Raw genomic sequence first — 24,039 nt, 5'->3', positions numbered from 1 at the left:
TTCATGTGAGGATGATAATACACCCACAACCAAAATATGACGCCCAACTGGATGCACCATAGAGCATACACAAATAATTTTGTGCTAGACTGCGTTAGATAATTAGCTCTTGCTCTAGGGCAAACAGAAGATATTCAACCAATAACACTTAGAAAAAGAAAGTGGGTGGATTCTTTTATTAGAGTAATGCAGTTAGCAGAAGCGCGCCAAAAGCAGCAGTGTGTAATTAACTTGTAATGTGTAGACAATAAAAATGGAAATGTGTGAGTGCAGGGGGGGTCGATGAAGAGGGTGAAAGCTTTAGGGATTGATCCCCTTCCCCGTGAAGGTCAGGGTCTCACACGTTATCGATCACAGAGGATGTCAGACCTCTCAATGCCTCTCAGTGCCATGAAATTAGTTTAGTACGCTCACATTTTTGCCTGTATACTCTAAATCTCATTCTACCACTCCCCAAACATTAGGCTGGTGACAAGTTGAAGTTAGGTCTGTACATTTTCTAGAAATGGGTTAGGGTTACAGACAGAGTAAGTGGGTATAATAGTGAGTATAATTATACTTATTTTTATGTATTTTTTAATTATTCTACTTTCCTATCAATTGAATCTGGTTCCAGTCTATAGTGTTGTAACATTAAGTTGATCAGTTATTTTGGGCAGAAAACAAATCTGTGGTCTATGAATATTTTTTTTTTGACAAATATAGAAATTAACATTTCGTCATTAAATTAATAGCAAACACAATCATATATATATATATATATATATACACACACTTTTGGCTGCTGCCAGTCCTCTTAGAAACTTAACTTTATATTAATTTTATTTGTAAATGAATGTGGTCAGAAACTAATAAAGTTAAGGCACTGATAGTGTGACCCAAATGGTTTTACTGCCTCTAAATTGTACCTATGTTGGACCTAGTATACATTCAAAATTATGGTTTGAATGCTGAATTATTATCAGGGTTGGCAGCTATGACGGGTAGAAGAGCAACCTCATACTAATAGAGCACTTACTGAAATGAAAATGTCAAAATAAAATATCATATATTAGTCATCTGTTCATGATGCAGTATAAACACATCAGTTTTTAGATTTAAAAACAGCTAAAACTGAGTCCTGAAAATGTCGACCAGTACCAGTCAAAAGAACAGACTGAGCTGAATTTCAGCCTTTTGTTATCACAGTTTCTTTGGAAACTGCTACCAGCTAAAGGGGAGAAAAATGACTTTCAGCCATTTAGTGTGTCTGTCTCCATCTGAGTAGAGAATGGGATGGTGCAGCCTCAGGAATCATTCTGTCACAACAAAGCTCTCGTGCTACTTTTAATGTTTTGACATGAAATAGTGACAGCCATCCGGTCCGCCCATGCCCCGCTTTTTCTGGTCATCATCTTCTGCTCATACCCTGTCTCTTCTTTTTTCTTTTTTTCTTTTTAATCTAAGAAATACCTTCAGTATGAGAGTGGGAGGGAGCACCAGTGGGAGGTGGCAGCAGAGGAGAGGTGGGGTGTTGTAATAGCAATGGATCCATTTTTATATGAAAGCCGACACTCACTGCCACACGGGAAGGGCAGCTTTCTGGGGGGAGGTAATGGTTTCTTCTCCTCCCGCTGCTCCCTGAGGTGGGCCGAGTGTAAATTACATCCAGTTCGGCCTCTGCACAGTCAAGACCAGAGCTGGCTGGCGCTCGCCTCCCACAATTCCCTTCTCTCCTCATCACCAGTTAGATCCTGAAAGATATTCCCATCTTGCCTGGGCCCAGAGGGGACGTATCACAGGGGGAATAACCTGCCTACATGTGGTGATGCTATCTTTCTTTTTCAATCTCTCAAACTTTCCATCTCTCCACTCATGGATAGAAGGGGTGCACTCCAGCTGCAGCAGTGCATCCTCAACTTCAACTCAGTGATCGTGTGTTTTGGGAGACTCTTCAGCACTTTGCAGAAGGCAAAAAGGAAGCAGTGTATGAAGGGAAGGGCTGGGAATGCACACAGAAACCCTCCAGATCCACTTAAGTCAGATTGAAAGTGTCAGAACAGCTTGGATGGAACGCAGAGCGGAGCAAGGGAGAGAAATGGCTGGCAGGCTGTGTTTCATGGCCTGTCAGGTCAGGATACATTATCCCTTGGCCACACTGTTTCTCATTAGCCCCCTGATGTGCTGTGAAGCCCTGCCTGCCTGCCTGCCATGCACAGCGATGCCCCAAGTTGGGCTGAAGTGGCACCTTGGCCCAGCTTGGCACCAAGACGATGCTGAGAGTGGACAGGTGGAAAGACACAGTATGAGGGGCAGGGGAATAGTACCCATCAGACCCAGACCACTGGTTTGAAAACTAAAGGTTTTCTTGAGCAGAACACTGTGAAGATGCTCTCTACTCTGCCTCTGACAAAAGGATTAACAGGGGAAGCACTGTGAGAACACTGCAGCATTGTGGCTTAGCACAAAAACAGCCACCAAAATTAAAAATAGAAACTCAACGCACATTACCACTTTCACATATGTGTTAACATTTATGAATGCACAAGCAACAGAGCAGGAGGCGTGACATGTCTCACAGGGGAGAGCAAGCAGGCAGAGAACGACAACTAGTGCTGTCTCTGGGGCAGGCTGCACTGGTGCACAAACAGATGGGTTGGGAAGTAGAGAGGGGAAGAAGTCTCATATGGTGTGTTTACATCCATTTAAGAAAGATGGTTGTTACTGCCTCACTGCAGCAACTTGCTTTCCCTGATCAGAGGAAAGGATTGACAGATATCTGTTAATAACACTAGATTGCTGCTGGAAAAAGTAGGTGTGAAAGAAAAAGATGACAGAAGTGACAGAGATGCAACAGGATTAAGGGATCTTAAAGGTGCTACAAGTATTTGTTATGGCTACATAGCCAACATTAGCATTAATAACTGTTTACCTACCAGTCTAGAAAAAATGTTATGAGTTCAGCATCAAACTTCCTTTACTGGCCAAGGGCTGTTCCCAGAAACACCACTTTTAACTCTTTGCTACTATTTCTATCACTTCTTTTCCTCTACTCCAGTTGGCATGCTAACCAGCTAGCGGCAGCAATAGTGAGTCACTGTAGCATCCGGTCTGCCCTCAGTCCAACATGGGAGGATGAAGAAGTAGTGCTGCTTAGAGGGCGTATTCTAACCTCTTGTAAATGCAACAATGGCTGAAGCTCTTGACAAGCGACGATTATCACCACTGCTACCACCACCACCAAGTCCCAGCAAGAAACCATATTTGGTGGCAAAGCAAAGAAGTGAATGAAATGTAAGTAAAACAAGAGCAGAGAGTCTTGGCGTGTACTAGAATTAAGTTTGATGCAATGTTTTCTCTCCTTTAAATCAAGTTTGACTAAAGCTGAAACTAAAAAAGTCTGTTTCCACAGTCTTATTATGTTTCCTACCAATAACCGTTTTCTTGAATACATACTGAAAGTAAAGGAAGATGAGTAGGAAAAGTGAGTAGTGAAAAATTGTCATAAGGAAACCAAACAACTAAAGGTAAACATGAATGAATAAGTGGACTGCCAAAAAAGAGTAGCTGTGAGAGAGAGAGAAAGAAAAAGGCAAAGTGAATGTAGAAAAGAGGATGATTTAATTGTTCCCTAAGTGGTATTGTCTCTTCTGCAAGCTATTGTGTGACACATGAGCTGTAGTTTGGACAATACGCTTCTAAAAATATTGTTATGACAAGTAAAATCATGTTTAATTAATCCCCTTTTTGTGCATTTTCCCTGTTATTGTGAAGCACTTATCAGTCTTTAGACAAGCTGATACCAGGTGGCACCACAATGCAACGCCTCTGATTCATTACTGTTGTGTGAATATATTCTGGCTTGACTGGAGGAGCTGGAATCTGACATCTGAAAAAAAAACAACAAAAAACAAAAAAACAAGTAGCAATAGCAATCCAAACTCTGTCACTTTACTCCAATATAAGTCTCCCTAGTAGCGTCAATAAGAAGCTGCAAAGAGACAAACGCAGGGCTGGCAAGCTAATCCAGGGATCACATTGTGAATCACAAATGCGTGTCCGCTCTCTCTCTCTCATCTCCACAGCCAGACGGAAATAGCCGGCTTTTGGCGCTGCCATAATTTTGCCTCTCTCCTTCTGCACTCCCTGTTCCTCCCCTCCTCCCCCTTTTCATTTCTAGGCAGGAGGTTGGGGGGGGGGGGGGGGCTGAAGTTATTGCATGTGACACGCTCTGGAGAGAAAAGGAGGGGAAAAAATTGCATTACTGCACAAAGCAGAATGCCATGGGATCAGGATGAGATGTATCTCCTGCTGCTTAATAACAGTGGAATTATTTAAAATAGAAGCAGCAGCAGCAGCGGAATATTTCTGAATCTATATTTAGATTGGGAGTGATGTGTCTCACCCTCGCAGCCACGGCTCATGTGGGATTCGTGGGGAGGGGGGCATGGAAATGCATCAGGGTGGAGATCAATCTAGCGTGCTGCACAGAGCCGTGCAGGATAGATGCTGTTTTCACATGATCAGGCTGAGATATTTGATCAAAACTAGATCAGTCATGCTCACAGCGACCACTTCTGCATGACAGCACAGAATAATCAAACAGTCAACATTTAAAATGTAATCTCTGAACAAGGTAGGATTTATAGAGTAACCTACAAAGTTAAGTTCCCTTTGTTCAACCATTTTTACAAGCAGTCTATTTTTAGCCTTCGCTGCAATCACCACACCAGCTAGACACAAGAATATCATCTACTATCTGTCCATTCACTAACCAATAACTTGACTCCCCGGCTTACTTTCACTCTGCAGGTTTCAAACATTATTACTTTCCAGGACCTTGTCGCAGCAAATTGCATTGATTAGCCAGCTCTAAATCAGTTGGCTTAAGTTTTAAATTAGAGTTTTAATTACATTTACCCTGCATTGATTTGCTAAGCATATAGCTCCACATGATTGCGACTAAATTGCAATTAGCCAATGCCCCAAGCAACCAAGAGGAAGACATAATGGTAGATTCATGTAAATCAATGGCATGTGGGTGTTGGACAGAGTCTGGTCATCTGCAAGAATAATTAGGTACTTCAGAAGCTGGAAAACAGACTGATTACAGCAGTAGATTACATGAGTTTAACACATTTTGGACTGGACTTAGTTATTGTCTCCACATGTTTGAGCTCTATTACACTCTATTATCATAATTTTTTTTGGTAAATTAAATGGAGCAAGAAACTCAGTGTTATATAAAGCTTAGAGTAACCACTAGCCATTATTAATTGTTGCTGGACTTAGGAGACATCCACTAGCAGTGGCCATTACTTTGATACTTGCTTTGCTCGCACTTTAACCTTTTGCAACCCACTGTTCTGCCTGCAGGACACTATCACAATATAAAACTTTAAAAGACTGCTAGGAAAGGTTTTATGACTATGAGCATGTACAGTAATATATGTATTAATCAGCATTAATAGATTCTTCACTTGTTTCTCATTGTTATGAAAATTTTCCAGATATAATACAGAGTATACAACTGTAACCTTAACACCACCTTTGCAGCAGTCTGGCAGTCTATAAAGTCATGAATCCTGGCAAGCTTTATGTCCAAAAGTAAAATTTATTTTCCTTAATTAACTCATTTGTATTTTTGTCAATGAGCAGTGAAAAATGCTCATTATTCAATCAAATAGTTACATTTAAGAAGCTGGAACCAGTGATTGTTTGATATTTCTGCTTGAAAAATTATACAAACCATTTATCAACTATCTGTTACAAACTATTTGTTGCAGCTTTAATAGACAGTTTTAATGTTTTCATTCAGGTCGACCATTTAAATGTTTTTAATTGTTGGTTAAGCTCTAATATCATCAATTTAAAAACAGTGACCATGAGTAGCAGGTGTGACGGAAAAACTGGGAAAACAAAAGTAAACAAAGTTAGTGTTAAGAAAACTAAATATCCAAAGGTTAAGGTCAGACAAATTTAATGGAGTTTATTTTCTGCAAGGGTCTGAATGAATGCAGTCTGTATGAAGCAGCATGAGTGGCTGGTCAACAGATGGTAGTGTTGACAGGCTGCTGGGTTCATTGGCTAGCTCTGTGTACAGTTAGCAGGGGGTCACCAACAAGCCCTGGGATGTTTGTCTCTGCCAGTCCCATTTTATCACACGCACACCTTGGCTAAAACCCTGCTTATCACAGCTCCATGCAGCTGTCAAGGAAAAAAAATCAGATGGTTTGATTTATGAACTGAGGTTTGTATTATCTGACAAGGCAAACAATCCTGCTCTGTGCTGCTGCTGAAGATATGAAACTTTGTTCTGAGCTCTGATTCTGTTTTAGATGAATGAGCGACGGAGTGAACTGAAGGTCAAAGTGAATGCCAACCTTCAGTCAAGGAGAAGGTGTTTTGTTTTCGGCTCAAAGGAGCATGGCATGAACATTATCAGCAAATACATCGAGAAATGAGCACATGAAAGGATGCGAGTCGGCTCGTGCACACACACAAACACACACACACTCAAACCAGTAAGTGTCTCAGGCTTACCGGGAAGTAGAGAAGTACAGCTCCACATAGGATGGCCTCCAGCAGGACTAGACCTGATGCTCTGATACTCTGCCAAAAAAGAACAATACAACAAATATTAAACTTTTCATTTAGCCATCATATATATAAAGGGGCTATATGTACGTTTTCTCTGCTGCCTAATGCGGTTTCTTGCCGGGAGCAGGTGGTGGTGATGGTTGCTTGCCAAAAGCTTCAGCCATCATTGTGTTTACAAAACAAGAAGTTAAAATATAACCTCGGAGCAGCAGTACTTCTTCAGGGCAATCTAGACAGTACAGTGGGTCACTATGAGAAAGTGCCAGTGGGTAAAGGGCCAGTGACTAGATGCTGTTTGTTTCTTCTAGTTAAGTAAACAGATGTTAATGCTAACGTTGGCTATGGAGCAACAGCAAAAATGACAAATAGCGCCTTCAAACATGCATTAATTGAGTTTTTTTTATTCTTGGGGGCAGTACAAGAGGCTGTAAACATAACACTGATATACAATTACCTTATAAAGTTGTAATGCCGGATGTGTTAGCAAACAATTGCTTGTTTAGCCTACAAATCCAGCAGACACAGGCCAACGCTGAGCATAAAACAAAAACAATTAGCTAAGACAGAACATAGTGTAAAGCAGAAGGGAACTGTAAAGTTGGGTGATGATTCCCTGTGGAATTTAATTATTTGATCCATTGTTAACATCAAAATATTGATTAGAGCAGCAAGGATAGAAGGTAATTCATGGTCTTGGTTTGCTTCATTATAATCTCCAAAATCTATACATTATGACAGAATAATGTTTTTTTCCACTAAATTGATTTGTAGCATAGTAGTTTGGAATGTATCTCTTAAAATGCCCTTCATATTGCAGGAGATTTATGCAAGTCTAAAACAGCAGGATGTCATAATATTCCAGGAGGATTTAAAAGGGGAATGCAGCTTTCTTCTTTGTTGGTTGAAAGAGAACAAAGTAGAATGAAAGCTCCCGCCTCCAGGACTTTTTATAGAAGGGTTCACCATTTCAGGCTCTATCTGTGCACCTCTTGTGTAAGATATTTAACAACATATCGTCCTCTAATTGACAAGATGCTTGAGGGGGCTTTCAAAGAGCAGAAGACAGCTGTGCCACCCATTTAAAAATACACACAAAGGACGACACAAACCACTATCCTTAGCTATGAAGACCAGATGAGTGATGTGTATCTTGTTTAACATTAAAAAAAGAAGAAATCCGCAACCCAAATGAACAAAGTTATCTATGAAAATTAATTGTTTTTAGTTTAGTTTTTAAAGTCTGTGAGGAGCTTTGAAACTAAGCTCTTAAACCTAGTTGGATAAGATTAACAGGGATTTCATAAATGGTCTCGAAATCACAACAAAGCCCTGGAGTATCTAAAAGGTTGATCTGCTTTATTAACGGGAGCGAGCCTTTGTTCGGCTTTGACTGACATAATGGCAGAGTCTTCAGGTGTGTGGGTGATAGCGCAGATAGCTGTTCCCCTGTCAGGAGTATGCAGGATCTTCAGGCTAATCCTCACATGTCGAATGCTCAAGACAAAACCTTTAATTAAGCCAATTAACTGACAGAAGCAACTAGAGGCCCAAACTTCGGTCGGAAGTTTACTTGGGTAGAAAGTGAACTCACTACTATCGCCAAAAGTCAAGAACCCAATCACTTATCACTTTACTCAAATATTCCAATAATCAAACAATTTCCTTGTAATCTGGATACAAAAAACTTTATTGTTTGCACCATATCACACCTCTGAATCTAGTGACACTTGACGCTTTGGCAAAGTGCTATTAATATCTAGCACATGAGCTAAATCTGAATCTTTCCATACAGTGCGTCACGTTTGGTGTTTGTAAAGTAGTTTCACCTTTTGATGATGCAGTGAAAATGTCATCACCTTTCAAGGTAATGCAGAGAATATATTATAACAGTGATTAAATTAGAACCGGGTGACATTATAAGCCAGGTGCGAAAGGACAAATCCAATCAACATTTCTCACTGCCACATTTGATAAAAAATATATGATATGAATATTTCATCTGGAGAAAGTTGTGTGCCTATATGTACTAAAATTGTAGGTGGTCAGTGGCCTGATGTAAAAATCAGAGTAAATTTGCTTTGGTGCTCTCATTTGCACACATTAGTTGTTGCCAAGGTGGTGATGTTGAGTTGATCTGTGGTGTCTGAGCTGTTTGATATTATTTCAAAGCTTTATTGTGACCACCCACATATGGATTCACTGATTTATTCATCCACAGGGCTTTGATGACCATATGGCCCAGGAAACATCAAACGCGTTACACGATGTTGTAATGTTGTGAATCGAATCTGTGTCGTTCTGGTCGGCACTGCTGAGTTTTCAAACTTTTTCTCCTCATAGTGACAAAACAAATTCTCTGGAAACTGAAATGGATCAGACAGATTTTCATAATGTAGTAATAAAACAGAAAAACAGAGCCTTAACACCAACAATGCCCACCTTATTCCTGCGAAAATGGTAGATGAGCACCATGCTGATGAAGACGATCAGCATGCAGAGGCACTGGAAGGAGAGCACAGCCATGCGGAGGGCGCCATCCTCTCGGGCTACACAGGGGGTGTCGTCCTTACAGTAGGCGCAGCCCTGCTGGCAAGGCAGGCAGTCGCTGGAAGACCCCTCGTCTGCGTTGGGACCGCTGTCTGCAACTTTTCCCTTTTTCCCCATCCCTGTCAAAGTCGATAATATGGTGTAAATAAGGTGTTTAATTCCAACACAGTATACAAACTAGTCAACAAGTGCATTCATCCACAGATTACTTCTATTTCTGCAGTTGCCAGGGGTACATGCAAATACTGAGGTGTAGCTCAGCTAATTTTGAAAACTAAAAAAATATTTCCACATAAGATTCTGATATCTGAAAACCATGTGTGTGACTAATAAGCTACAGCAAGTGAGCAGAGAAGTTTAGACAGTTAGCATAACAAAGTGCTTGAAAATGTAATAACTTAACAGTCCAAATAGTTAGCACAAAGTAAGACTAAGTTAACTAAAAGTACAGTAATGGATAAACAGTTGAAATGCCCAGCTCCGTGTGACAGTAGTATGAATGCACAGAGACCTAAACATGGACAGTTTAGATACATGAAAACATCATTATAAAAATAACAACTTTTATTCCATTAATAGTGTTAAATAACGTCCCATAAATATTTTCAAATAACTACTTTCAGCAGGGTTCATCAGTATTTCTTTCTGACAACTCTACGGCAATAAACTGTACTTGGCTGTTAGCCATCTTAAGACCTTTTCCTTGTAGAAAACTTTTCTGTTTCTTTCTCACAAAATTTGACCTTTAAATCTGCAGATCCAGAAGAATCACATTTCATTATGTGGTTATTATTTTTACATAGTGTTAATTCAGAATTTGTTCATCATGTTTCCACAGATCCACATATAATTTTGAATGTCCTTGTTATTGAATTTTCCTCTGGATCTATTGAGACCAGTATTAAAAGATAAAGGAGATGAAGTTCCTCTATGACAGACTGAAGCTTCCTGAGTATATATATGTGCTCATCCCTCCCTGACCTTACAAGGGCTCATCGACATTGTGTCAACACAAGGGAAGATGGATCTATATGTGTGAACATGAAAAGTCAACACTGCTGCACCTTGTTCAGTCACTGGCATATCATACAAGGCTGATGACTGTGGTTTCCTCGGAGAAAAAGCACAGAGAGGCTTTCCTGTACTTGGTTATTTTATCCTGACAAGGACAGGGATGGTGGGGAGTCTATATACAGAGCAGATTGGCTAACATCATAAAAATCTATGCTTTTTAAAGTTCGGTGCAAAATACGGGTGTGGAAATTTAACATATTTGAGAATAACTGCTTAGGTGATGTGTAAACCGGCCAATAAACCACTAACTGCTCCTAAAGGAGCTGCTATGTTGCCCAAAGTGAAAGAGTTTGGTCACATTAGACAGAACTGACATGAAAATATTCTATGAATGTGAAAAAAAAAATTCTCCCTGGCACAGGATAAACTAAGGTAAAAACCAAACAAACCCAGGGGACAATAAGAAGTAGTGGACTTGTTGTTGGTTTGTATAGAAATCCCCTGAGAGATGCCCATATGGTTGGGCAGATAACGAATGGTGGACTTATATAGAGCTTTTATAGAGGCTTTATGGAAACAGCCATTGTCTCAGAGATTTGCAGGGATTTTGCCTTTAAAAAGAAACTGGCCTATTTTTCAAAGCTATGACTCTGCACATCATTGATCCCTTCAAAAGGACTACTTATCATTGGTTTGTTGCACCAACATCTGAGTGACAGTCAGAGGAAGCTTAGCTACAGTAACTTCTCTCTCATATTTATATGCAAGGTCCACAGTGGAAGATCACTGGGAGACAAAGGAAAGTGAGTTGCACTGGCTTTCTCTGCAAAGGAGTGTCAAGGATGTCCCCTTGTGGATTAACAGGCTTGTTATTGGCCCCATGGTGGGCCAGACTGCAGCACTACGCCTCGCTAACAGGCTTGCCTCTCCTCTCTATTATTGTGTTCTCAGAGACACACACACATATGCACACACACACTGGGCTTTCATGCAAACTTGCACACACCAACACGCAAGTTTGTGTGTACTCGCAGCTCAGCAAACAGCACAAGCAGGCAGCACAGATATCCAGCTCTGTGAGAAAGACATTGTGGAGCCTTTTGCTTCTCTGCACATGAAGGGAAAAGGGAGTGTTTTAGGGTAAAAAAAAAAAAATGGGCACAATAAAGTTGAGTGAGGGAGGGCGTGAGGGGAAAATGGGTGAGAAAGGGCTAAAACTGAGACAGATGCAGAAGAACATGCTGTGTGAGGTTTGAGTGGGATGAGACAGGAGGGAAAGTGGATTTAAATGAAAGTACGGCACAGAGAGTTATGGAGACCGGGTGAAAACCACTGGGGTTCTGTGTCTGCAAAAGCCTTTTTTAATTAACTCACAGCAGACAGAATAAACTGGGGAAAGTAACTACCATTAAAAAGATATTTCCCATCTCGAACCTGATTAGCCTCCCCAGGTACTGGGGCTACTTCAATTTTCAGACAGGGCAGTAACACATTGTCCCTTTCATTAGCATAGCTATAAAGTGAGAATGTTATATAATGTAATACAGGCGGAGAAGATATGGTTCTTTTGCCAGCTGCCGATGGTCGTGATAACTCACATACTGTATGTGCAACTTGAACTTGAAGATGAGTCAGAAACTAATAAAAAGGGACGACATGAAAAGACCTTGACAAACTTTCTCTTCTAAACAGGCTGCTTTGTCATTTTCTAACCTTTGCCAGCAAATTACTTGAGATGTGACCTCATAAAATTTTGTGACGAGCTTCAGTTGATGAAACTCAAATTAGATAGAAATTAGCAGCACTGAAGTACATTATGAACTATGAGGAGTCCATCATCTTGTGGCTCCAGTCTTATAGAAGTGGAATATCTAGTTTTAAGACCTTAACTGTGTTAGCAACAAATGAGAACAATAGAAACTAAGTGGTTTTTTTTAGCTCAAAACATGTTACACAAATATTAATCAGTTAGCAAGATTTTCTGTCAAGTGCCTAATCAAGTAATACTGTTAGCTTCCTGGTGCCTGTGCAAATAATGAAACTGCCTTTTACTGTATAGTTGGGGTTAACAGGAGCCATGGTTTAAGGTTAGAAAGTTTGACAAAATATCAGGGCTTTCAACTACATCTCATGGACTTTATCAATGGAGTTTACTCCATTCCAAAAAAACCTGTAACTATTATATTTTTATTTCTTATCACCAAAGCATGTGATTTATTTGTCACTGACTTACTTGTGAAGCCATTGACAGCTACTCTGTTGGGGTGGTAGAATCCTTTCTTGCAGTGGCACTTGTACTTGTCCAAGACAAATCCATGACCACGGATGGGCAAACACTGTAAAGAGGAAAACAGACATATACATCAACAACATAAAGAAGTCATGTGCACTTTGAACCTAATAAATTAACCAGTCAATCCAACATTATCACGTTAAAGAACATCCTGTAATACAAACTGATAAGAAACCAATGCAAAAGCAATTAAAATCTGTCAATACTAAACCCAGAGCACAGCCTGTAGCTGAGATTCAGTGAACAGAATGTGGGTTCAAATGTCTTGTGAGAGGGACAAAGGTCGAATTATTTAAGTTGTGAGATTCCTCTCTCTATCTAACTCTGCCTTCTCGACACTCAATATTAAATTAGCGGAGCCTCTTCCATTTGATTGAAAGTCTGATAGGAAACAGACTGAGGGCTGCTGAGAAAAACACGAGCGGTGTCAGGGGGCATCCTTGGCAGACTTTGTGCGCTGTTTGCCAAATTACAAGATATAATTAATGTCTAAATTAAGATCAGACTTATTTGCATGATTAAAGAAGAACCATTAATTCTATTTCTTGTGGGAATGAGATTCCATCTTCTCCTCCGTATGAACACATTTAGGTCATTGACACAAGCCTTTATTTTTTTTCTCACTCTTTCCCAAACTACACAACAGTTTGTTTTTTTTCACACTACATGCGTATGTATGTTTTTCTAAGCGGAGATGATAATGACTTATGAATCCCAAGAAACGATGTAGGGCCCAGAATAGCTACGGTGCTTCAGCTGACACTTGACACGCTATGAAGTGTTTCTGACCTGACTGCGAGATCTCGAGGCAAGGCCAGTGGCGGTGTCTAAATGAAGCACCAGTCACTGTGATGCTCTTCACAGCGGACTGGACTCTGCACATCTTAAGAGGCAGTTATTTCTGACGGTCTCTCAAGGTCCTCGGTGAGGTCTGAATGCACTTTTCAGTCTGAGAGTGTAGGCCCCCTCAGTCAAAGCCTTAGAGAGGCCGGCCGGGGCTCAACAGCACAAGGTAATTACCAGGTTACTATTCAGCGAACAAGTTCCTCAAACAAATTCCACCGAAGAGACCAAAGCATTTAAAGTGGCACTACACTAATCTGTGGAAGACAGCTCCTCATTTCACTGGTGACAGCCTTGAAAAAAAGCCTTTTGATCTTAAAGTCATAAACCTGTGTACAGCACTTTCCCACTACGTATGTTGACTTCATACCCACACGACTTACAGTGAAATATTTGCTTATTTCGAGACAACAGTCAGTTGTTTTCAGCTCAAAATACTGTGTTCCTCTATGGATTGAAGGGGAAGGAATGAGCCACCAATCGACCCACAAGAATACAGAAGCAAAATTGCAGAATATATTTACTTTCTTTTGCTATTTACTCTGAGCTGATATTCTGATCCTGATGCTTTGTTTTGTTTCTATTCTCTAAAAAGTTCTGTTCAATCCAAGCTTATGTTTTGTGTGTGTTAACATGTGTTTGGGTTCTTGAAAAATTAGGCCAAAGAGGGAAATCTGACAGTGGTAAGTCAGCCTCTCTGTGAATAAAGTTCTCACCGCTCGCTTAGGAAACAGTTTACAACAGTTAGCTTCAACTCAGCACATCCTGCAGGTGTCAAAGTGTAGCTGCATTTTTGATGTGTGTTCCTTCATAAAATCTTCCCTCCTGGTGCAGCTTTAAATGAGCACTGTGGTGCAACGTGTCAGGTAACTGATTTCATGTTTGATTTCCCAACAGCTGTCTCCTCAGGACAGGTGGAGCATGCTGCAGCTACTGCCTGCCACTGTTAATATGCAAACCGCACAGAGAGACCAGAAGAAACAGCCAGAGACAGGTGTGTGTGTGTGTTGTGTGTGTTGTGTGTATGAGTATGCATATTTTTCCTGTGTGTGAGAGGGAGAGCCAGGAATAGCCCTGGCAGTGCATCCCACTCCTGCCTGCTTTGGTGATTGATGCGGGGGCTCGGACGTGGAGTATGTTGAACGGGGAAGCAGCCAAGACGGCGCAGCACTGCTTCCCAGCTACCTGCCATCAGTCACATGTGATGTCAGCGGCTGCGGTCTAGCCAGAAGCCAGCCTCATATCAAAGGGCCATAAAATGAAATGAAAATTAATAAATATCTTTTATCAAATAAAGTAGGAAATTTAAAGATACGCTGTGGAATTTTTTGACTGGTAATACCATGAAGCAATGTTTTGAAGCCTGGCACACACACACACACACACAAAAGAACACAAAGGAGGAGCACACACAGGAGGGACACACACACTCCTTTGTCTTTTTTTTTTCCTTCATCTTCTTCTTAAATTAAACTATATAATGAATAAAACAATCAAGCTTTATCACCTTGCATAAAACTATAGAGGTCTAATATAATATTAAATATTATGGTCAAATATACACTATATACAGCTACATCTGTTCTGATTATAAGACAACATACTGTTCTACTAGTTCAAATAAAGCTGACACGGGCAGTGACCTACTTCTGTATGCCTGACATATGCTATGTTTGATGATGTTCTGTTGATAGCAACCCAGGCAGCCATATTGTTCTTTCCATAATGAGCTGAAGGCATCAACTGCCAGAGAGCAGAAATCACATTAAATTAACTGATAATTAATTAGGTTTATGTGATTGAGAATATTGTGTTTGACTGCACAGAATCTCTAACTGTTGTTTCTGATAAGATCTGACATGGATGAGAGAAATAAACCGGTCAAATCTGAGTGAGTCCTGTCATCTACTGTGTGTCACCTGCAGATATAAGTAAATATAATCTACCTCATTTATTCTTCATGACATGTGTAAGAGAGACACCCAGCACTTGTACTGTACGTCTCCAACGCCCCAGGTTTTCCCCCCACCAGCACTCGTTGTTGTTTACATCCCAGCTGTGGCAGCTGTCAATCACGCGCACACTCTGACATGCTAATTGTCATGGCAACGCGTGTGACCGCGAGCGAGAGCCTTTTTATCGGAGTGCATCACGCTGTCAGGCCAGCATGGTCTGCCTGCGACAGAGCACTTATAACAGGCTGCAGGACTCTGAAATAGACACAACACACACTCGCTCTCTCTCTCTGCACCAGTGCTGTCAGGGCTGAAGTCAGATTTTAATCATTGATTTTGTCTTAAATTTAAATTAAACTTGAATAAAAGCAGGAACCAGAACCCCAATACAGCACTGACCTCAAGTAAGTGGGTTTGAATCCTGTATTGCCAGAAGTATATGGACGTCCCATTGTTTACTTTTGGTCTGAGCCCCTCAGTTCTCTTTGCAAATGCCATTGTCACAGGTTTACGAGCTGTGAGAAGTTTAACCGAGGTGTGATTTTCTCCAATTTTCATGTGGCTGAGCAGGCAAAACTACCCACAATTTCACAAGAACAGCAAAGATAACAGAACAGTCTGAAAAATAAACAAATCTTGTACAATAGAAATACATTAGGATATATTTTTTCTTCTCTCCTGTCCTGTGAATCATCCCACTAGCCCCTCAGATTTCTCTTGTGAGCCCACTGTTTTACACTAGTAGTGTGCTTCCAGTTCTGTGGCAAAAGTTCAACCCCATCCAACACCACTGGGATGAACTGGAACTAAGACTGTGAGCCAAAGGCCCATTTCATGTCTGCTCATACACAGATTGGAAACAGTGCCATTGCCCAATTCACAATGATTGTCACTTGCATATTCCAGATGAATCTGAGAGGCCTACGGTCCTCTCACATGCGTATGTATTGGTCATATTGGCATAACTATTGATGAGTTACATGTGTCATAGTGCAAAAGGAAATGATCACACGTTGCATGTTGCAGATTGTGGACTAAGCATGTTGCTATAACACAGTTAATATCTGACACCCCTTGTCCACCAGGATGCCATCATGTCCACATACTTTTGGCCATGTAGTGTATTTAGTTATATTTAGTTTATAGACACCGCAGCTCATTGCTGGTGCTGTGCCAAGTGTGAGTTATGGCTTTGTACAAGATTCCAATTACTGGCTACCTTTTTTATTTATAACTTTGGGCTATTTTGGGAGCCATACCGTTAACTCTGACCCTGCTTCGGAAGATTACCTGACACTGTGTATGACCTCTGAACTCCACATTGACAGTCAATGTGGATTAGCTTTGTGCAGAAAGAGAAGCCTGAGAGGTTTTATTCATTTTGGGGCGGCAATGGAGCCACTGTAGTTTAGCCACTACAGATGTGAGAAGGCATTTACAAGTAACTTAACAGAATTATTGTGGTTGACAATGGCTGTGAATGGTTTTATAGCACTAGGAAATATCATTTTCACTCACTCTACATCATCTATAGTATGAAATTAAACTGTGGTTATGTGTGGCAGACGTCTAAGTGAGCTTAATGTAAGATGTGGGTTGTGCACAATATTATGTGATGAGATGAAATATAAAACTGAAAATTCCAAAATGAGAAGATCATGCAAAATATATATCTTGTTTCAAGTATACTGATGTAAATACATGCGCAAATAAGACAGTGAAGACTTCAATGACTCACTGTAGCTACATATCTTCTGTACATCGTTGCATTAATCTGCATTAGTCTGCTGGAACCCCTGCACACAAACGTGCACACAATCAATATACATACGCTTTCTCCTGACATCAAACACAACCGTTCACTTCCTTCACCTCTCTGTGACATGAAGCAAGGGAATAAAAAAAACAACTCAGAGAGTAGAGCTAATTGATGCAGAGGCCGAGGCGTCTTCCACCTGACCAGGAAACCAGGAACTAGCTCAATTCTTCAGGCTAATTAGGGGCTGCCGAGGACTTTCCCTGCTCTCTCTGAAATAAGCCCACGCTTCCGGTCCAGCACAGTGCCTAATCAACCGTTAATAGGCCTCTGTAGATATTTGTAATGATCCTACATAGTGCAACATAAACCCTGAGGAAAGCTTATCATCCAATAATTACAGATTGAACTATAGAATGCACAGAAAGGAGGTTAGAAGGAGAAGACTTGGCTGGAAGGCAATTTACTCTGCACATACAGTGTAGTACAGTTGTATCTGTGAATGTGTTTGCACGTGTGTGCAGTGTACCGTAAATTGCCAGCTCAGGGTGTGCATGAAGGCACCAGGGAAATGTTTTAGAGGACTAAAAAACACAGGAGTTGTACTGCAGTGATGTACTGTACATCCTCTGTTAAACACTGAAACATCCTGCTGCACCATTTTTTACATTAAGATGAAATTACTCCTCAGGGCGAGTACTGTTATCATCAAACATTGCATGTTACTCCTAAGACCCTTTTAAGCTGTATGTGATGCACATCTTCAAGGGGGTTTGTTGCCAGATTTGATAAACGCCAAAAACCCAATTAGAGCCTCAAACCTGCTCAGTTGTCGGGTCAAAATAAAAGTCCACTTCAGTCATCTAACACAAGAAAATGTTTTATCCAGCCTGTTTTCTTCATTCTGCACACAAAAACAAGACTTTCAGTGGATTAAATCTTACATTAAGTAAATACAAACACAACCTAACCCTGTCCTCTGACTAACAGGCTGCTATTGAGAATATAAAGAGCACAATAGGTCCAGTTAGTTCACTAGTAAATGCTTCATGATGGATGGGTCCATACGTCAGAGCAGCACGACTGTGAAAAGTATATCTCACTTTGTGTGTAGCTGTGTGTGAGAGAGAGAGTAAATGAGACAGAAAGGGGGGAATGGAGGGAGAGTTTTGACGTCAAAATATTTGCTTCAGGCTGGGATCGTACTGAATTTTTTTTTTTATCTTTTTAAATCTGTCGGACAGTGACTGGGCTAAATAAATTGGTCCTGGGTCTGGCTTAGACCAGAATTTCAGCCCTGTGCATTACTCTAACTCAGTCATACAGAGGCACAAACACAGAGGCACCCAGACAAAGAGACAGAGACACTGCAGAGAGCTGGATGGCTGTGTGTGTGTGTGTGTGTGTGTGTGTGTGTGTGTGTGCTCGGAGGGACAGCTAGACAGCCAGCCAGGCCTTTAAACGAGGTCAACCAGCAGGAGTTAGCCGGAGCGGGTGCTGCCCGGACAGTTGGCCTCGCTTTGGGTGCTGTCCAAAGACCAAAGCCTAAACACCAGTGAGATAAACACTCGGGCCTAGAGGGAGCTTAACATTGCCATCAAGCTGGGACAAGTAAACACATACAGCTCCTTAGCACACACAACAGACACCGCTGGGATGTTGCTTTCATAATCACTTTCACAGCTTATGTTAGTGTCAAAGTGAACTGGCTGGGCATACATTTATTTCCCCCGCTCACACAGTAAAATGCACAGTAACGCTGACTCTTGCAACTTGCACAGCGGGTCAGCCCTGTAGCCAAATACACATACTCATGTACATGAGCACAATCATGCACAACCAAGAACAATGACAAAGAGTGCACAAAGTTTTCTGACATCCTCACAGAAGCCTCCGGGGAACAAAGTGTCACGGGTGATGAAGGACAGGGAACGCTGCTGCTGTTGTCCACTCACCCTGCACGTCGACTCTCCTTATATACAGTAACTGCTACAGTTGCAGCGCCTCCTTACTTGAAATCCTCTCATGAAATCCTATCAACTTAATCTGTAGCAAATACTACATTTTTTGTTTGTTTCTGAGTTTATGGACTAAGGGTGTCATTTTTTTATTGGACACACTAACTATTGTTTGAACATGGGAAAAGGTTAAATATTCGATCTTTAATGACCTGTACACACCTCACATTCTCAATATTAAAGCACTACAGGTCATTCCTTGTACTCCAACTGGGCACATTCCTAAAATTCCTTGTCTGACGATGTATGCTATATCATAAGACCTTCTGTAAAGTTATTTGGACAGCATTTTTGGATAGAAAAAAGAGTGTTTGCTGACTTGCAACTACCTTACTGTAACATTACTCGAGGCTGAAGAGAGGCAGCAACGAAGTGGTCGAAATCTTCAGTTCCTTTGGAGGGTGTAGGGACAAGGTTGTAGGGACTGATATTCATTCATGTTGAAAAGACCCAGTTGAGATGCCTTGGGCATCTGATCCTTCTGGATACTTTCGTGTGGAGATACTGCTTAGACAATCCAACTGGGAGGACACCCTGTGGCAGACCCAAAACACACTGGAGGGATTGTACTGTAGATCCCAGCTGGCCTCGGGATCTCCCAAGGAGGAGCAAAAATATGTGACAGAGGAGAGGAATGACTGGGTCGTCATGCTAAACCCACGGCAACCGTGACATGGATCCAAAAAAGGATGGATGTTCTGAAACTTCTTGTTTTAAATACCAGCCAGTAAACGTAGCTGCCATTACTCTCAATCTTTTTGTCTGTGTCCCTCACAATTTCTTTTTCCATTTCTCTCCTTTGTAAGCACGCTGCTGTACTCATTTTACATCCAATCTCATGGGTCCCTAGACAAATGTTACCTCTACATTCCTTTTTCCATCCTCCGTGGACCGAGTGTTTGCTTTCTGCCTCGGTTTACGGTGTGTGCTGCGAAGGCTGGGCAGAGCAGATGTAAGACTTTGCCCGGGGGCGAGTGTATTCAAGTCTTCAAAGTGTTTCCATGTAAATTCAGAGTTCCACCATTATCCACACAGCCAATTAGCAGGACAGGGGTTGAGGGAAGGGCTGTGCTGCCAAGGGCCGGGGGCCAAAGTTAAAACCAGAAGTGTCCTGTGATCTCTCGTCCCTATGCGTTATGGCCAAGAGCCCTCTCAGCCTTGATGTTTTCATCTCCAACAACCCTGAGGAGACAGGGCCGCAGGACATTGAGCATCTTAGCTGCATTCGATATGAGATTTGAATTTTGTACATTAGTGGTTTCATTTATTGATAACACAAAAACGTCCTGTAATTTATTCTTGGATGACAACACAACACTCTCACAAAATGACTTCTCTGTATTTTTTTGGATATTGAATAATGAAATGCAGGCAATGTTACAGAAAACATTCTCAAACCCAGACTGTGTTGGCATGACATGCTATTGGATGTTTCATTTTCGTGATGCTATCGGAACATTTGTTTTTAAAAAGTTTGTTTTTCTTTCTCCAGCACTGAAAACTTTTAAAAACAGTTTCCAAGATCTAATCCTCCATCCATCTGCCAGACGTATCTACATCTCTGTTCATCCTTAAGAAACTGATTAATCTTTATTTCTACATTGGAAAGAAAATCCACACTTATAGTCTTTTTTTCTTCCCTGTTCTTGAGCAGGACGTACTTACTACAGTACTGCGTAATTCACCCAGCACAAAAGGATTTGCTAAAATTGAAGGGTGAATTTAAATCTGCTGCTGCACAGCAGTATTCTATTTCCTTCTTATCAAGCACCCTTATCAACTCCAAAGCATAATCACAGCTTTGGTTTGATCACTGTAGATAATTAGCAATTACCCTATTTATAGGCTCCTGAACATACTCTAATAGGCAACATAGCAAGGAACGTAGTTAATTAGGATGCTTCAAGCCCTTTCTCTCCACCCAAATTGCTGAAACTAGATCAGCAGGTTGAAAGGGTCATGGCCTGGTGTGAAACTACTCTTGACATGGGTCCCTTGTGGGAATCCCTGCCCCACTATGATGCCGTGTCTCTAACAGCAGAGGGGGGATTCCCAAGATCCTAAAAAGACAGCTATTTATATCTAGGAGTACGTGGCTGGGCCTGCAGATAAAGGGGTAAGCATTTTTTGTTGAATGAGAGTAGAGGGAACACTTGGATGGGGAAGCTGTCAGAGAAACAAGCAGATAAATGTTACTCGCCATCGCTCACCTAATGTATCACATTCACAGAGGGGTTTGGGGACTTTTCTGAGCGTACAGTATGTCGAGTGAAAAATCAAATCCTAGTGAGGAGTGACATATTTGGATTTGACAAACAATGCATTATCTTAGGAATTTATGTATAACTTTAAGAAAACACGACCAAATTGGCAGTTTCACTTCACAACCGTGCATTAAACAAATCAATTCCTGGTTTTCATTGTTTAAAGGTTGTGTAAGCTTGTGTAAGCTTTTGCTATAGCTAATATTAACACGGCTTACTAAGTAAACGGCTGTTTACTTACCAAGAGCTTCAGCCATCATTGTGTTTACAAGACACGAGGTCAGAATAGTACTACTCTGGACAGCACTACTTCTTCATCTTCTCATGTTGAACTGAGACAATACGGTGACTCGCAAAGTGGTATTACAAGATTACAAGATGGGAGAGGCTAGGGCTAGATGGTTAGCATGCAACTTCAGTAGAAGAAAATAAGAGATAGAAATAGGAGAAAAACAAGAGTTAACAATGGCATGGCTTTCCACTGCTGGAGACAGCTCTAGGTGAGTAAAGAAATGTTTTTTGCAACATTTCCTCTAGACAGATAGGTAAATGGCTGTTAATACTAAAGTTAATATTATATAATTATATTAATATTTAACAGGGACACAAGTATTATTCTCTTTTTTGTAGGCAAAGGTTAATTTAATCATCTAATCATTTGATCATATTAGGTTTCTTCAATTTGTGCTCTGGGATGAATTATTACCCTTAAATAGGGCACTAGTTAACAAAGCAAATAAATTATATGATGTAAATATGAATATAACATTTAAGAGCATGTTTCAGTGTTTTTAATGTTGTACTCAGAGTGCTTTTCATTAAGGACATACAAGAAAAAGTGTTTCAGTATATCCACTATTTGAAAAAAAATAAATGTCAGTTTCTCACAGAAAATGATTGCTAGCACAAAAGACAACTCATTATGGGGCAGAATGAGGCCTAAAACCTTTGCATGCAAATGAAGCAACATTTCTGATGCTCAAATCAATCTCTTTTGTGAGACGCTGATTAATGAATTTCAGTCGGCAATCAGTTTTCAAAGTGTTTTAAAATGAATCCCATCAATTCAGCATGTCATATGTCTTTCTTAGGTTAAATGAATGAACAGAAATAAGGAAATCAAGTCATTTGAAAAAAGAGGGTTGGCAGTTATACATTACACTCTTGTGCCAGCAACTTAGAAATGCATGTTCCTCTGCAGCCACTGCCGTCTACATAAAGGACTTGTTATCATGGCTGCCAATACAATACATGGCCTTTGTCTGATCTTTCTAAATGAAAGCCAGCTGCAAGTCAAGATTGCAGGACAAAAGACAATGAGATGTCAATCACAGAAACAATGCATGACATGAATAGCTTGGGTTGTAGGTCACCACTCAGGTCAATGCCAATCAGCTGTTCTTTCTATGACTACTTACTCATTTCGAGGCTGCACATATATGTGCATGTATTTAAAATAATCAAATTGTGAGAACAAAAATCTGCTCACATTGTAGGGTTCTGATATGTTTACTGTAGTGCACTATATACTGTAGTAAATCAGCATTGGCAATTGGAAATTGATGCTTCTCTTTTTCATACTCTTTTTCAAACTGAATATCTTTGGGTTTTGTATTGTTGCTCAGACAAAACAAGACAACTGAGGACATCACCTTGGGTTGTAGAAAATTACAACAGGCATTTTCCCCTGGCATCTGATGTCTTATGGACAAAACAAGTAATCAGTTCACACTGATCACACAGTGACATTGTAGGGACAAACATAACCTGAGGACAAATGCTGGTCCCCACAAGGTAAACTGTGTTTTTAGGGTTAAGAACTGAACAACAATCTAAAATGACACTGATGTCGGAAGTGTTGGAATTAGAAATATACATAGAATATACAGTAGTGGTCATGATGTGAGCTAGGGTAGACCTCTAGGGAATTATATAATAATGTAAGTCAAAATGATGTCCTACCAATGAGGACAAGTGTGTATAGTGCACACTTGGCTGTTTTGCAAGTAAGAGAGAGGGAGAGTGAAAACCAGAGAGAGGCAAAAAGCGAGAGCACACACAGCAGGAGGCAGCAGCAGTTGTTTAACACTGATGGCGTTATTAATTCAGCAGCACAAGGTACACGGCGGAGAAATCAGCGTGTGATTGAGATGATAGCAGGCTGGGCCGGGACAACCTTGTGAGCCAAGGTCAAGATGTAACAGTGATTCAACAGACAGAGCTGGAATACCCACTTCAGCTTTTCAACAACAGAAAAAGCACTACAGCGAGGCAAAAATAAACCACACGTGGTGCTGAGTATACAAAACACCAACAACATTGAATGCCCCCCTGTCATGCAGTGGTTTGGATCCAATTTTGTGTGTGTTTTAGGGGTTTAGAAGTGTCTGCTGTGCATAGTGTCTTGGGTTTTTTGGTGTGGACAGTCAGTCCTTTGTAGCCGTATGAGCTGTTAGTTTTAATTAGCATGCTAACACTAGCTAATTAGCTCTACACGCAAATTGCAAAAAGTTATTACAAATCATCCTTAGGGGGACATGAATGTCTACTCTTAATTTAGCCATCCATCCAATAGTAATTGAGATATCACTCGAAACCACAAACATCAACCTTACGATGGTGCAAGAGTAAAAGTCAGGGGATCACCAAAGTCATTAGGATTCTTCCTCTGGGGACCATGAATGTCTACACCAAATTATATGTCACTCAATCAGACAGTTGTTGAGATCTTTCAATATGCTGGACTGACATTGGCATCTCTAGAGCCTCC

General features: G+C 40.8%; 1 protein-coding gene across 1 annotated transcript in view; it reads right to left on the bottom strand.

Annotated features, from left to right (window-relative positions):
- Nucleotides 1-24,039, bottom strand: part of gpr158a (G protein-coupled receptor 158a) — a 57,245-nt gene that overhangs the window by 16,401 nt on the left and 16,805 nt on the right. The window contains exons 3-5 of the mRNA XM_018700826.2: nt 12,374-12,476; nt 9,019-9,245; nt 6,523-6,591 (exon numbers count right to left, since the gene is read on the bottom strand). Of these exons, the coding sequence (XP_018556342.1) occupies nt 6,523-6,591; nt 9,019-9,245; nt 12,374-12,476 (399 nt within the window). The remainder of the gene's footprint in view (nt 1-6,522; nt 6,592-9,018; nt 9,246-12,373; nt 12,477-24,039) is intronic.

The sequence above is a fragment of the Lates calcarifer genome, linkage group LG24, assembly GCF_001640805.2.
Source record: "Lates calcarifer isolate ASB-BC8 linkage group LG24, TLL_Latcal_v3, whole genome shotgun sequence".
NCBI classification, from domain to species: Eukaryota; Metazoa; Chordata; class Actinopteri; family Centropomidae; genus Lates; species Lates calcarifer.
Note: the sequence above shows the minus strand (reverse complement) of the source record. Positions and strands in the feature narration are given on the sequence as shown.